Source organism: Coturnix japonica, chromosome 9 (genome assembly GCF_001577835.2).
Source record: "Coturnix japonica isolate 7356 chromosome 9, Coturnix japonica 2.1, whole genome shotgun sequence".
Classification (NCBI taxonomy): domain Eukaryota; kingdom Metazoa; phylum Chordata; class Aves; order Galliformes; family Phasianidae; genus Coturnix; species Coturnix japonica.
In genome coordinates this window covers 17,368,821-17,383,824 of record NC_029524.1, presented here as the reverse complement: position 1 = coordinate 17,383,824, position 15,004 = coordinate 17,368,821, and the positions used below count along the sequence as shown (strand labels likewise).

At 47.4% G+C, this 15,004-nt stretch overlaps 1 protein-coding gene across 1 annotated transcript in view; it reads right to left on the bottom strand.

Annotated features, from left to right (window-relative positions):
* TNIK (TRAF2 and NCK interacting kinase) overlaps positions 1 to 15,004 on the bottom strand; it is a 133,456-nt gene that overhangs the window by 43,920 nt on the left and 74,532 nt on the right. The window contains exons 8-14 of the mRNA XM_032446726.1: positions 14,630 to 14,684; positions 14,204 to 14,282; positions 10,314 to 10,489; positions 8,589 to 8,655; positions 7,375 to 7,579; positions 597 to 707; positions 87 to 124 (exon numbers count right to left, since the gene is read on the bottom strand). Of these exons, the coding sequence (XP_032302617.1) occupies positions 87 to 124; positions 597 to 707; positions 7,375 to 7,579; positions 8,589 to 8,655; positions 10,314 to 10,489; positions 14,204 to 14,282; positions 14,630 to 14,684 (731 nt within the window). The remainder of the gene's footprint in view (positions 1 to 86; positions 125 to 596; positions 708 to 7,374; positions 7,580 to 8,588; positions 8,656 to 10,313; positions 10,490 to 14,203; positions 14,283 to 14,629; positions 14,685 to 15,004) is intronic.

The following is a 15,004-nucleotide window of genomic DNA, read 5'->3' as shown; positions in this document are numbered from 1 at the left end:
AGGGGTGTGGGTGCATGCGGGCAGGAAGCATCAAGCAGGGACGGGGTGTCCCATTTACCAGAAGAAGTGCTTGCTCCTGCAACAACTGCTGCTGCAGGATCTCTAACTGTCGCCTGATGTACTCCTGGAGGCATGGCAGCAAGGATCGAAGGAAAAAGAGAGAGAAGGTGAAAGAGGCAGTGTTTTGCAAGAGGAAGAGCAATGAGGTGGGCACCCAAATCCATCCCACCCAAGTGATAGCACTGATTGACCGGACTGGGTACCCCCAGCCCTGCCCAAAAACCCCAGGGACTTCTGAGGGCAATGAGCTAAAATTGCTGAGAAATGACAACTTTCACCATGGGCGATGCAGAACCCCACCCCGGGGACAGGAGGGTGGGAAAACCCTTCCCTGAGAATCTCCAACCTGCAGGCAGACAAGTGGATCCACACAGAAATCAATTAGGACAGTGGGAAGCGACACGTACAGTGCTATCAATTAAACCATTTCCTCTCCAGTGGTGAAAGTGGGGAAGAAACAGGAGTGCTCGAGAGACGATGGGCCTTTTATCTCATTATGGCGAGAGGCTCACACTGAGGATGAAGGCCCACATTACCTGCTCGTGCTCGGCACGCCGCCGCTCCTCCTCCCTCCTCATCTGCTCCTCATAGTGCCTCCGCTGCTCCCGCTCCTGCTGCTTGCGCAGCTCCTTCTCTCGCCGTTGTTGCTGCAGGGGCAAAGAGCACAGGTCAGCAATCAACATGGGTGTCCCTTCATCTCACAGCCCCACAGAGCCACCCCCGAGGTTTGGGGGGATGCTGAGGAGGCAACACGTCCCCTTATGCTTGCTGAGACCAAAACCTAATACACAGAAGATCCAAAATCCAAGGGTTTTTCTCTTTTCTTGATTCTTAATTGCCAGTCATGTTATCTGCTAAGGAAAAGAAGGCTCTTGACCAAGCTGCTGAAGATCAAATTGCTTTTTATGACAAGGACTCACACATTTACAGCCTCTTCCCTCGCAATCAATACGGCTCTGTAAGGACATGCTGCTCCAGTCTGGCCACAATGCTACTTGCAAGGAGGGGAAGCACACGCTCATCATATGCCCATACTGAAAATAATTAGCTAGCAACAGGATGAATCATTTTGCAATCACAAAACAAGTGCAACAGGGGCTTACCCTGCCCCTGCCCACCTCCTGACCCATAGTCCCTCTTGTTTAGCTCTGTTCTGCCCCAGCCAACAGCAGTGTGCAGCATCTCAGGGTGATGACAATCTACCGCCTTCTCCCATGCTTCTGATGTGAACTGCATGAGGATGATGGACTTCTCCTCACTTCAGAGGTACCAAAAGTGTGACTCATGATTTTAATCCCCTTCAAAGCATCCCTTCAAAGCTGCAGCTTAGGGACATCCAAACTGCCCTGCTCAGGGGTTTGGGAGCCCCATGCATTCTCCAGCCACCAAGGCAGCAAGCAGCTCTGCATGGCCACAGCCAGCTCATCAGCAGAGGGCACTCAAATGCAACCAGCAGCTGCCAGGGACTGCGGCCCGTGCAGCTCCTCCTCTGGAAGCAGACACACATGCAGTGCTGGTGGGGAGGTAACCCACAGAAGCACAGACCAGGGCCTTGTTTCTCCCTTTTACTACTTTTTTTTCTATCCAGACATTCTTGCTGCTGTGTGTTGGCAGAACGCAGTGCTAAGGAAGGTACTGGAGTGATTTAAATGCTGCATGACAGCTACATCACATGGATGGAGAACAGGCAGCTGGCTACAGAGGCTCTGCACAAGGAGCTGGCTGAGCTCTCTGGAGGTGAAAATGCATATACTTCAAATTGCTGATGAGCAGTAAGCCTGCACTATATTCATACATAGATTTGCTATCTATTACCTATAGATACACAGACATTTACCTACAGAACTATCTAGATACATATCTCCATAGACATACAGGTATCTACAAACAGATACAACAAAAATACACCCCCATTATAAAATATGAAGGAGCCATTGCCTGTGATACACCTTTCCATCCACAGGAAACACCCACAGGGATCCTGCAATCTGATGACTGCCTCCAGCTTAACATCAGAGCTGCAACAGCATTAGTGCCATCCATGCCCGTGCTCATCAGTGCTGTTTAATTCGCTGCAGGCAAAGAAAATTGCACACAACCTGAAATAACCTGCCAGCTCCAGACTCTGGAGTGTCCCACTCCACGCACGTTGTCACACTGCCCACGGGATGCATGTGTTACTCTCTGCGTACGCATGTCCTCGTTGAGAGCAGTGCTAACATATGTCTGCTTTGATTCTTTGAGCTCTCTATTCAAAATGGGATGTAGCAGTGACACATGAGATTTCCCAGCTTTGCCAGCTCCTGCTTGACCTCCTCGGATGAGAGCTGGGGAGGTTGCCACTCCCATGCACTCAGAGCTAACCTCAGCTCCCAAACATAGTGCATCATACTGGCTTGGCTTGGGGGGGGGGAGAGGGCATTTTAAATGTGGGTTGATGGTATTTTTTTTGTTAAAATAGCATACTGTTGAATAAAACACATAATGGTTGTGTAGGTTGGGCTTGGCTGGCAGGAGGCAGGGGACTGAATGCCACAGCTATTTCTCAGATAAAAATCACTGGATTGGTCTTTATTTCCCATCCAGCAGGCACACAAAGCCCAATCCCTCCAAGGGAGAACAGAAAATGCTGTTCCCAGGAGGGAGCTGCACACTGCTACCCTTCCAGCCAAATGCACACACCAATGCCCAGTGAGACAGGTCCATTTCAGGCCTCTCCCAAAAGGCACACACCAAACTACCAGCCTTCTCTTGCACTTCAAGCCTAGCAAAATGCAGGATCTGGGAACTGAGCCCCCCAGGTGCAGCTTTCTTTTGGAGCTAGGCCAGCTGCTAATTGAGACAATTAAGTGACTTCTGCACCCCGTTGCACCTTTATTAAGGCCTGGGTTACAGAGTTCAAATCTGCTTCTTCCTACTTCTACATCCCTTTGGTCAGGCCATATTATAACCAAGGCTCTCTACAAGTAATATCCTGCCCAATGCTCTCCCTGCAGAGATGCAGCAGCACAGACTCCTTGTGCACTTGTTCTCAGGGCCCTGCTTCTGCAACTGGCAAATAACCACGAGGGATCTGGCCCCATGGAGGGGTGAGAGAAGCCCCCCCCCAGCAACGCACCTCTCTTCCTCTCCTGGTTCACAACAGTGCCTTCCCCACTCTGTGCCCACCAGCACAAGGAAGGTAGGGAGATCCTGTTTGAAAGAGGAACTGAAATCTGCAAGATGCAGCTCAAAACTGAAATGAAGGATTCAAAGAGCTCTCTTTATATGCCTCTTTTTCTCCCAGTTTTCTGCCCTCTCCCTCCCACCCTAAGTGCACACTTCCCACATTTCTCCAAGCCTGCAACTACTGTGTGTATTTACACTATCTAGATTTATTATTCATGCAAGGCAAGAGCACCAATTAATTAGGACTGCGTTTATATAACTCTGCAGGTAAGGATTTATGTAGCTGCTTGTAAGCCAGAATGGGATCTTATTTGTGCTGCACTGGAAATGACAGCTTTTAAATATTGATGAGGAAAGACACATAAAGGCAAAGCCTCCAGCGGGAAGGTCCTTGGAGGTTGGGCATGAAACAAGGACTTCAAAGGAGCAAGCTTTCCTTGCTTGTACAAGATGCATTTAGGAACAGGAGCAGTGGGAGAGCTGTTCAGGGTTAGAGTCTCCCCATGAACCATGAGGGCCCTGAGAGGGACGAATGCAAACAGAGCTCTGAAAAACCTTGGCAGCTGCTCCCAAAACTGAGCATGAGGCAGCAAAGATGTGGAATGGGAATTCCAAGCAACAAATGAAAACAAATACTTGAGGTGGTTGTGTTGTTGTGACAGGCTCATTTATCCAAGCCACCAGGGAAATAGTGACTATGCCTGGAACATCATTGTTCCTGACACACCGAGCACTGGAGCATGGAGAGGTGTTTCCCACCGGTAGAAAAATGGGGTCAGAACTTCCTACCACAGTAAATGGGGATGTGACAACGCTCCGAACCATCGCAGGCTTTATTTGGGATCATCATAGAGGAACATGAGTGAGGCTCTGTGCAGGAAGAGGGTCTTGCTTCTGAAATGATGAGTTCTGCAGGCTTTATAAACAAAGAGAAACTAAAGAGATGTAAGGTTTAGCGCATAATTGTGTTATACGAGCTCCTGTAACACGGCTTTCCTTGTAAGTAGGTATGCTGGCTGCTGCAAGGATCACTGCAAAGTAGTAGTCCTAATGAAAATGCTCCTATCAGCTACATGACACCTACGTATGCACAAGAAAACAACAACTACAATTCTATCTAGCCTAAGTTTACCTACACTTAATTGCAGGAAATCTTTTGCTTTGCTTTGTAAGTAAGCACTGCTCAGTAGACAGTGCTCAGATGATTAACATCTAACAGAGCTGCAGTGAGTTTGTATTCACTGAACATCCAGCCCAGTAACTGCAGTGACTGAAATCTCCCATGTAAACAGCAAGGTGCTTAGATGGGCCCTGTGCATTCCCTGTAAGATCTGACCTTTTGTTTTCTGCCTATCAAGAAAACTAAAATCTGCAACGTGACACAGAAATGAGGTTATATAAAATCCTTCCTGACTACAGCTGCTCACTGCTGCCGAGGGGTCTGCATGGATATTTGTTGTGCAGTATCCTTAAAGCTCCTGAGCATGAGATGCGCTTTCCTCCAGCTTAGCAGGAGTTTTGATGGTAAATGCAGGGCAGCCAAGGCTCGTTTTGAACAAATGGAACGTGCAGAAACTTCCTGCATGGGGGTGAACAAAGCTGCCATTCTACTCCTCACAATCTAGCAAAGATAAGCCCCTGCATGGGTCCCGTCAATCAGCACAGAAGAAATCCTGGTCCCATTAGGTAGAATAAATGCAGAGTCAACAACTGGAGCTGTTGCAAAGTTAGTGTCAGAAGGAGCTGGGAGGCCAAAAGGAAACTTCCTGACTGTTGCCAAAGCATTTGGGTGCTGCTGTGATGGGTCTGCAGGGCTGCTCTCTGGAGCAGAACAGCAGCAGGGGGATGGAGCACAGGGTGCCTCAGGCACTGACCTCAATATTAAGCTTGGCACAGCTGTGACAGCCGCTGTCTGCAGGCCTCTGTGTGGCCATCAGGCACACGCCACCCCAAAATATCTGGGGAGAACATAAGGACCAAACTACATCAATCACTGACTGTTCTAGAATTAGGGGCAGGAGCAATGAAACTTTGTGTGCTAATCTCTGCCTCTGCCTGAAGAAACCTATGGAGGATACACACCATTACACAAAGAAAGTGGGCAGCCACAGATGTCAGTACACCTCAGAAGGGTTTCTTGGGGAAAGCAGGTAACGTAGGGGTATCTGAAACCCCACTGCATGGCATGAAGCATGCTCAGTCCCCAGAACATGAGTGCTGCTGTTGGCAGAGGGGACATGGCAGCTGCCAGGATGCAGCTCTCTGTTCTGTCTTAATCCCAACAGAGCCCATGGGCTGATCCCCCTGTGGCTCTGTGCTGGTCAGAGGATGCCTTTCAGTTACCATCCCACTGTCCTTACCAGTTCTCTGACACAGCAGGAGCACAAAAAAAGCCTTTTCTCTTGTGGCCTGCTTTGCTCCAGCAGGCATCTGCCTTTCAATTTAGATCTGAACACTGTAAAGCAGCTGGAAAGGAGGTAATGGGTGAAGAGCCCAGGAGGGCTGTTCCAGTGACTAGTAACAGAGGCATTGATTTTAAATACTAGCCATGGTGGCATTAGCTTTTAATGACATGGGGGTAAGGACAGAGCTGGGCTGAGCTGTGCCTCAACAGTCCAGGGCTGAGCTGACAGCTTAGTGAGGGGATTAGTCCTCCATCAAAACCTGCCCGAGGAGCACAGGCAAAGAGAGAGAGCAATTTTCTTCTATGTGCAGAGAACATATTAATACAGCGGCAAGTATTGTATTCATTACAGGATTTCAGCTAATCTGCTGTCTGCTTTTATCCTGGTATTGTTCCACTTCTGTACTGCTTGCAGCAAGCACGTTCTGACAATGGCAAAGCCATGATTCCCTTATGATAGCCCCTAAATAAACATGTATTGGCGCAGGGGATTTCAGGGTGTGTGTGCATGCGCAAACCTTGTCCTCTCTCCAAGGCCCTCTCGCACTGACAACATGACAGACTTACACATTTACTAGGCAGAAAAGAGCTCAGAACCATTGGGACCACCTCAACAGACAGCCTCATATATGGTGAACAGCCAGCTGATGGAATTCTTTCACAGCTAAGCTCCTGACCCGGGCATTACTCATCCCACTCAACCCAGCCTAGGGAGACCCAAGTTAAACATAAAAGATGCTGTGGCTCAGTCAAATTAAGGGTGTGGGTGCTCTGATTGCCCATTTACTGCAAGATGTCTTTCAGACCTATCGGTGACCTCTTCATAAAGCTAACTTAATTACCCTTAATGCATGAACCCTTCAGTCAGAGGCTTGGGATGAGCTCAGAGTGAGTCAGTGGGTTTCTATGCGCAAAACCACATTAGAAGCCTAAGAGCAGAAAAAATCCCCTTATTCTTTCTTGAACTTCTTCAATCATTAACTGTGAGCTAACCCCAAAGCAAGCACTTCCTTCCAGGGTTGGGTGCCACTCACCAACACCGCAGCCACCCAGTCAAACACTGCAGCTAGATTTTAAATGGGGTGGATAATTTCATGACTGGCCGTATTTGTAGCTGGTACGTTAAGACAAGGGTAATGAAATCTTATGCTTCGGGGCACATATGGATTGTTGCACAAGTCAGGCAGGCATCTGCTCCTCCCCCGTAAGAGAAATTGTAATTGGCAGGGCTGAAAGGACCAACGTTGAAATAAGAGATTAAATAGGACATAAGTGGTGCATGGATCTGGAGAAAGGGCAAATTGAGTTTTTCAGCTTCTTCACGAGCACCATAATCTACAGCAACAAATAAGGATAACGAACATGACAGACATCTGGCCTGACAGGAGTTTTGGCCACCTGGACTGAAAATCAGCTGTCGCACCAGTTCAGGACTAACTGTGCTCAGCAGAGCCAGGGACCCTTTCAGGTTGGTGGCGAAGGGGTTTATTTACAATGAACAAGCTCTATGACCTCCACAAGGGTTGGCAACACTTACATATGGTAAGGAGAGCACCCGTAGGTTGGTACAACCTACATGCAGCATGTGTGAACAGGGCCTTTGTTCAACATAACAAAACATCTGGGTTTACCAGCAAGAGAGGTCAGAACACGATCATGGAGCATGCAGAGTATGACCTGTTAGCAGACACTCTGCTGCTCAGCTCCCAGAGCCCCAGTCCGGCTCCACCCCAGCCAGTTACCTCCTCCAGCCTTCGTCTCTGTTCCTTCTGCTCCTCGATCCGCTTCTGCCTCTCAGCCAGCAGCTGCCGCTTGTGCTCCTCATTCTCCCGCTGCTGCTGCTCCAGCTGCTGCCGGCGCAGGGCCTCCGAGCGCTCCTTGTTGGCCAGCTGCAGCCGCAGGAAGTCCCGACGCAATGTGGACTCACCAGGCAGGTTCAGGATGGAGCTGTACAGGAGAAAAGCACCACAGAAGGTCCCACGCACATCCTTAAGCCTCTTGTCTTATGGCTGTGCGCCTCACTGCACTAAAGCATCCAAGCATGCTTGGATAGCAGGGATGGAAAGAAGGTCTGGGTCTCAAGCACTGAGGCAGGGCAGTGCCAAGCAGAACATGAGTTTCACACCATCACTCCACACCATCCCTTATTTTTTCCTAAATAACTTTGTTTTCTTCTTAAACAGAAACCCTGAAGCAGACAAGACACTGCTTGATCATACATCTTGGCCCAGACCACAGCTCACCAACATTTATTTGCTAAAGGATTCCTTTACAGTAAAGTTTCTAACCAAAGTCCCTCATGCTGCAGTGGTAGGCACTATATTTAGCTGTTCACAAAGCACATTTAGCATGAATCATTGCCAGCTATTAAAATGCTACATTATCTCAGGGAAATAATGGAATAATCTGATACTAATTACAATGAGACTGAAAAATGTCATCAAAGAAAGTTCCAGCCCTATTGTGCTTGAAGCAATGCTGGAAAGTTTCATGGTGAAAAGTTACGTGGAAATAGGGAGCGTGGATAAAAGGAACCACATCTGCAAGAATCTTAATAACAGCTCATACATCCTTCCACATCTAAATACCTATACGAGCATTTCCTCACAGCATAGTTCATGTGAGCACAGAAGTTGTGTATCACAAAGGATTGTGCACTAATTGCACTGAGCAGGGCTGTCTAACAAGGACTTGCCATGTTCCCATACCAGGCTGCACTGCCAAGCCCACAGAAAATGAGACAGCTGGGTCTTCCCAGCCTTTCAGCTAAGGGGATCTGTAGCATCAGTTTAATGCCCACTCACCATCTAACACTGGGAATACACTTCATCCTACCAGGGAACAGGACTCAGAGAGCAAATTGTCCTTCTTCCAGTTTATTACAAGCCTACAATCCAAGTTAATTTCATACAGAGTTAAAGAGACACAAGGGTAGATATGAAAGGTTGATTTTTACCTGGGCTCTCCAGAGTCATTTTCTTCCTCCTCCTCCTCACTTCCACTGTACTCGTACTCTGTCTCATCTAGGAACATAATTGCTTATCAGTGCCCTTTACTGGACTCATTTGTTTTCCTGATGGTTAAAAACCCCTGAGCTCTGAGAGGAGAACAGAACGCTCCTTTTTTTCTGCCATAAAAAAGAATACCCAGCATTGTTTCCGTCCATTTTCTGATGTTATGGGAGGTCTGCAAGGCCATAAAATCAGCAGTGGTGTCCCTGCCTGCTGGTCCTGGCACACACAACACGCCTGAGGAGAAGGCTGCAGTCCTGGCTTCAGCAGGTACAAGCCTCCAGCAACCAAAGATACACCACGTAAGGGTGAAGAATAACCATAAAGTGAGACACGCCAAAAGCTTTTGAAACCACAGGCACTGGAAGGTGGGATTTAACCACTGCTCTGAAGGTAATGTCTTTCTTCCTAAAAGTATGACCTTCCTATGCAAATCCATACATTTTCCAGGCAATGGAGATATCTACATAACAGCCCAATTGCAAAGTTCTGCTGCATACTGTAATTTCTACTGGGACACTGGCTTTACCAGATGAAGGGAAAGATAGTAAAAAGAAAGGCTTGCATTTATCCAATTACTCTCCATCTCTAGGGTACAACCTTCATTTGCAAGACTAAACACATTTAATACTTCACTAGGATCCAGCTTTATTGTTTTGATTACAGTGAAATCTATTACAAAGGGCTGGAAGGTACTCATGAAAAATTAATAGTGCTACCAATAAGAAAAGAAATAGCGATATGTATTAATTTGCTGAACTCTACAAACAAGCTTTCACATTCAAATTCAGCTCACGAGCAATGAAGTACTTTAACAAGTTTTTCAGCTATCTGATCTTCCTTTCAGAGCACTTTGATAGGGCCCAGAGAGTTCATTGCAAACATCCAGTTTAATAGGTTACTCCTAGTCAGCGGAATTGCTTTGGGCAAGGGTCTTATCTGGATGTTCGTTTGCACAGCTCTGCTCATCACTGGTGCTGCAGAAATGTCATGGAGATCAACAGGCTTAAAATACGTGAGCTGGGGAAAAAATGCAGCTTGGCAGCTTCTCCCTCTCGCCCGCTTGCACGTATATATGCACAGGTGCGTTTTAAACACACATTTTTATGAATCAAAGCTTAAATGTTCCATGTGGAAATTACCACCTGGACAAAAAGACTCTATTTTTCATCAGGAAAAAAATTAAGGACTTAAAAACATTGATCAGCTCTAATGACAATTACTTGCTGCCTCTGTATGAACACCAATCGCTTTGTTATGGGTATTTATTCTCATTTCAACTTCGGTGATGACCGAGAGGAACCAAATCAAATGAAGTCCTTGGAGGTCTTCAAGGCCAGGTTGGATGGGGCCCTGGGCAACCTGATCTAGTGATTGTGGAAGTTTGGTGGCCCTGCCAGGCAGGGGGGTTGGAACTTCATAATCCTTGAGGTCCCTTCCAACCCAGGTCATTCTGTGAAGTGTTTTAAACCATGACAAGGGCATACAAAAATGGAGCACACCTACTGAACTCAACCTGCATGACATCTGAGTGATGGAAACCTGAGACCAAGACTGCAAGCAACCCAGTCCTTTATGCTCTTCTCCTACCCAGGCACACCTCAGTCTGAGGGATCTCCAAACACATGGCAAAGCTCAGGGAGTGCCCATAGCACAGCATTCTCACTAACCTTTTTCTCCTCGCTTCTTCTTCGTCCTGTCAATGTGGTCCTTGAGCTGGATGCGGACCTGCCGCTCATTGGGCTGGTCTCTGATGAAGGGGTGCTTCATCAGCTGCTCTGTCGTCGGTCTCTGGCTGTGGTTCTTCACCAGGCAGCTCTCAATGAAAGACTGAAACTTTTTAGACCTGGAAAGCACAGGAGAACAAAAGCAAACAGTTAACCACACTGATTCTTGTATCAGGAAGTGAGAAATTTGTGGGTATTTGAGAATACTGCTTGGATGCTCCCCAGTTCTTGTTCAAATCCAGCTTTCTGGGAGGATTCATGCAACTTCCTTATTGATACCCAGCATGGGCTCAAAGCAGCACCATCAGATGTGACCTCTGTCACTCTGTCTTCTCTTAGTTTTCCTATGCGTGCTCCTGTCCATGTTGCATTCCAGGTGCTATTAGGGAAACATACCACCCTACTGAGTCTGGAGAAAGGTGGGAACCAGCACTGTAATGGGGCATCAGCAAAGCCAAATGGCACCAATGGCAACTAACAAAATGCAAGGAAACATTCTTCCATCCTTCCCTTTGACTTTGCAGGTAAGAATAAGAGACCACGCCTACAGATACAAATGCAATCCCTTAATGAATCAGACCCCATGTCCCTGCTTCACAGCCCCAGGTGAACGAGGAATGCTCTAAGGCAGGACCACAGCTGCAGGTGGCAGAGCCCTACCTCTCCTCACCAGCAAATAGTTAAACTCAACCTCAGCTGAAACAATTTCAGCTAAATCTCTAATAAACAAACCCTTCCTAGTCTCAAGTTTTGCATATCAGAAGTTTTGCTGGAATTAATTTCACCACATAATAAACCCAGGAGAACAGGGATTTACAAGGAAGAAAGATGTTGACAGGCCACCATGCTGTATGTTGCTTTAGCAAATAGGAAAATGAGTGTAAATTAATGACAGAAGCCAACAGATACTACAGAAATGCATTGAGAAGTAAAACAATAAGCTTTTGGGGATTTTACTTTTAAGCTGTCAGACTAGAAGTGATTTATCTTTTAAGTGCTAATCCATACAAATTGAGATGCAAAAATAAAATACACTACTGGATCCAATTAAATCCTCCCTCCAGCTTTATTAATGAGCAAATCTTCGTCCTCCACCTTGCCTCAAGGAACCCTGCATCTCTGTGTATTCCAGAAGGGCCAAACCATGTGATGCTCTAAAAACTGCACCTTTGAAGCCTCATTCTCCTCTGTGGGTCTGAACCTGTAGACAGTTCACCTGCAGGTGCACAATCCAAACACAAACAGGGTTGAGCTGAAGTAGTTTATGATTTTTTTCCTTCAGCACACAATGGAGTTTGTCCACCTCCTCAGGCTCCAATGCAGTATCTGCAGTGAGATGCAGGACATGGGTCTGTGCCCAGTCTGGCTCTGGCTAAGCCAAGGCACAACCACATACCTCACCAAACTGCTGTCACAAACTTCCAATTGCAGCAAGAACTGTAAACTGCGTGTACCCAAACAAGGGCTGCTGGAAACCGAAGCCTGCCCTGTGCATCCTCAGGTTGCAAAGACAGATGCAGAGATGTGTCCTTCCCCAACCCAGCAGATAAAGCACTTGCAGCACCAGGTAGATGCCGCTCAGCATTGCTTTAAATGCCCCAGGAGCCTGCAGGCATTTGGCTCTCCTTTCCAAAAAGGCAGCAGACAGCAGGATTCTAACTAGCTCTGATCCTGGGTGACACCTTTACTACTTCTCAACACCACGCTGGTGCAGGTCAGCCCATCTCCATAGCCACATGCACTGCTGTTACCCCAGCTTAGTCCATCTCCATAGCCACATGCATTGCTGTTCCCTCAGCTCCCGGGCTTTGCAAAGCTTAAATAAATGTTTGCAAAGGCTTCCCAGCCGCTTAGATGAAAAGTGCTATCACAGTGCAAATACCACTTCATTAACAAAGAGATCCAGTCATTTTTTATAAGGCAGGGATAGGAAGTGTTTACAATAATGACATCACTAAAGTTCAAGTGGATTTCACCTGTGAAATGCAGGAAGAAAACAAAGCACCATTGCTGGCTTGATTTAATTGGAAGAGAAAAGGATACCAAAGAATCTGTAACTTCACAGGACCACAGCACTGTTTCAGAAGTGAGTTCAATGATCTAGCATGCAATAGAAGACCTGACAAGCAATAAAGAACAATAAATAGAGCCACTGTGAGAGCCTGGTCGAACATCTCAGCTTCTCCTGAGTCTTGCAGACCAACACATCCAATACTTCCAGCTGAGAAATGAGTCAGAGGCAGCGGATCTGCCTGAAGTTCCATTAGAAACACTCAAAAACACTCGTTCTTAAGGAATTGGTGGACTCTTAATGGTTTGGAGTGTAGTCTGGATCCTTTGGAGCTTCTTACTGCCATGAAAGAGGAGGCAGAGCACAGCCTCAGCACAGTGCTCCAGGAATGAACTTAGGCAGATACCATCACCAGTGTTTAAAACCAAAGGGATTTGGGTGCCAATGGGCCCTGACTGAACCCACCTGGACATAGGGTGGTTTGGAGCACACACTGATGTAGATACAGCCAAGCACTCAGGCTGTGCAACCAAAGAGAGGAGCAAAGCCAAGGACATGTAGATCTCCTGCCATACCTGGGGAAGATGGTGTCAAGCAATACTGTGGCTGGTGCAGAACACATCTAAGTATGTCAGACTCTTATCTGAGCAAGGGGAAAAATTAAACTCCACCCCAGAGCAGTTTTTACCTTAAGGAGATGGGCAAGGTACTCCGCTCAAAGCCTGCTTCTGTCAGCTGCCTTCCCCTCGGTATGGAGGCTGAGAACCTTTGCTGAATAAACAGCATATTTTTATGGGGAAAAAAAAGCCCTCTGAAGTCTCACAATCTATTCTGCGCTACAGCAGTGAGGATAATGAAGTAGGAGACCGGTGATCTGGCAGAAAACAAGTGTCTGAACTGTTTTCTCAGCCCTCTGACAAATGGCATCCTAAAAAAAAACCTTCCATGCTCTCTGGCAAAGCTGGCAGGGAAAGGTCCATGCCCTGGTTTGGGACTGGAACATCTGAGGACTGAGCTGACAAAATGAAGACACTTTCTGCTAAAGCCTGGGACTCTGGGGCTCATTCCTCTCCCCTCCCAGTAGCATTCCTGCTGCTTTGGCATCGACTGTTTTCAGTGCCTCCCAATTACTCTGCTCCCTTTTTGTTTGTGTATGTGTTTTCAAAAAGATAATATGCATCATTTCAAGGAATAAAGCACAGTTTCCACCATGCACTCAGCCTATCTGAGGCCATGCTGTTTCTCTAATGCCTGGCAGATCTCTCCCAGCAAAACCAGGGCTGAACCTGAGGCAGGCAAACCATAGACAAGTGTTTTAAAGGACTCCAGCTCCATTGGTACAGAACATACAGTAACAAAACAACATCTGCTGGGCTTCAGAAGTATTTTTCCTACGGGTTTTCATTGGCATATCCCCCCCCCTTTTTTTCCCTTTTTCCTCTTCCAAAACTGTGATATACTTTTTCCCCAAAAATTTTAAAATAAAGCCCAAACTAAGTACAAATCTCTGCATTCCTACCCCTTCGAGATAAACTATCCTTTCTTTTGGCCTGGGTACATGTTTCCATTTGAAAATGGAACCTCAGTGGAAAGAAAGGGGAGCCAAGTGAAGTGTCAGCAGCTTTCAGCTGTACAAAGCACCTTGGAAAGGCCAACTCGATGTTGGGAAAGGGCAATGTGAAAGGTATTTCCCTCCCTGCCTCTCCCCTTCCTCCCTCTTCATCCCAAGCCCATGCTCTGTGCAGACCAAAATGCCTCTCCACAGGAGATCCAGGCCCAAATGTGCTCCGGTTTTACACCCACTGAAGGTGGAGAGACTCACCACTTCTTGGATTTCAACCTCGGGGGTGGGTTCCGGGGGATGAGGAAGAGTGCTCTCATGGGGTGCATGTCACAGAGGGCTGCAAAGAGCAAGAAGAGGCATTAAGCACAGCATGATGTCTCATGGAGAGCCTACACACACACACCCAAACTCCCTCTGATGCCACCAGACTGGCAGGTTCCATGCAGCATGTGCAGCACCAGGGTTTTTTGTGCCTTTGCTGCTCCTATTCCCTAAGCCATGTCGACCTGGCAGCTTTTTCCCACCACATCTTGGTCCCTGCAAACTGCACCAAACCCAGCCCAGGTTGCTCAGTGAAACCTTTGCTCGGACTTTCCTTCACAGATCCCTGTGCCTGCTGAGACTCAGCAAATCCTAGCAAGTCACCACCAGCACTGAATAAAGCAGAGCCATGCATCTACTTACGGGGAGCGCCTTCTGCCATCTCGATGGCTGTTATCCCCAGAGACCACAAGTCACTCTGTAAAAAAAAAGCAGATGGAAATGTGTGATGCAGTGGAGCACTGGCACAACAGTGGGCACAAAGGGAACACCAGGGCTCAGCCCCATGAGCTGGGCCTTTGCTTTCTCTGCCAGGCCCTAAACCTGCAGCACAGGCGATCATCTTCTATGCTCTTCTCATATTTAAAGGCTTGACATTGGGCTCCCAGACTTGCTGTTTATCACAAGCTTTAATGCAGAGCTTTTGGTGGATGTCACACTCATACAGGTGTGGGACACGGCCAACCCCTGCAGACATCTCACTGGGCACAGTTCCCAGTAGCCATAGTGGAGAGATGC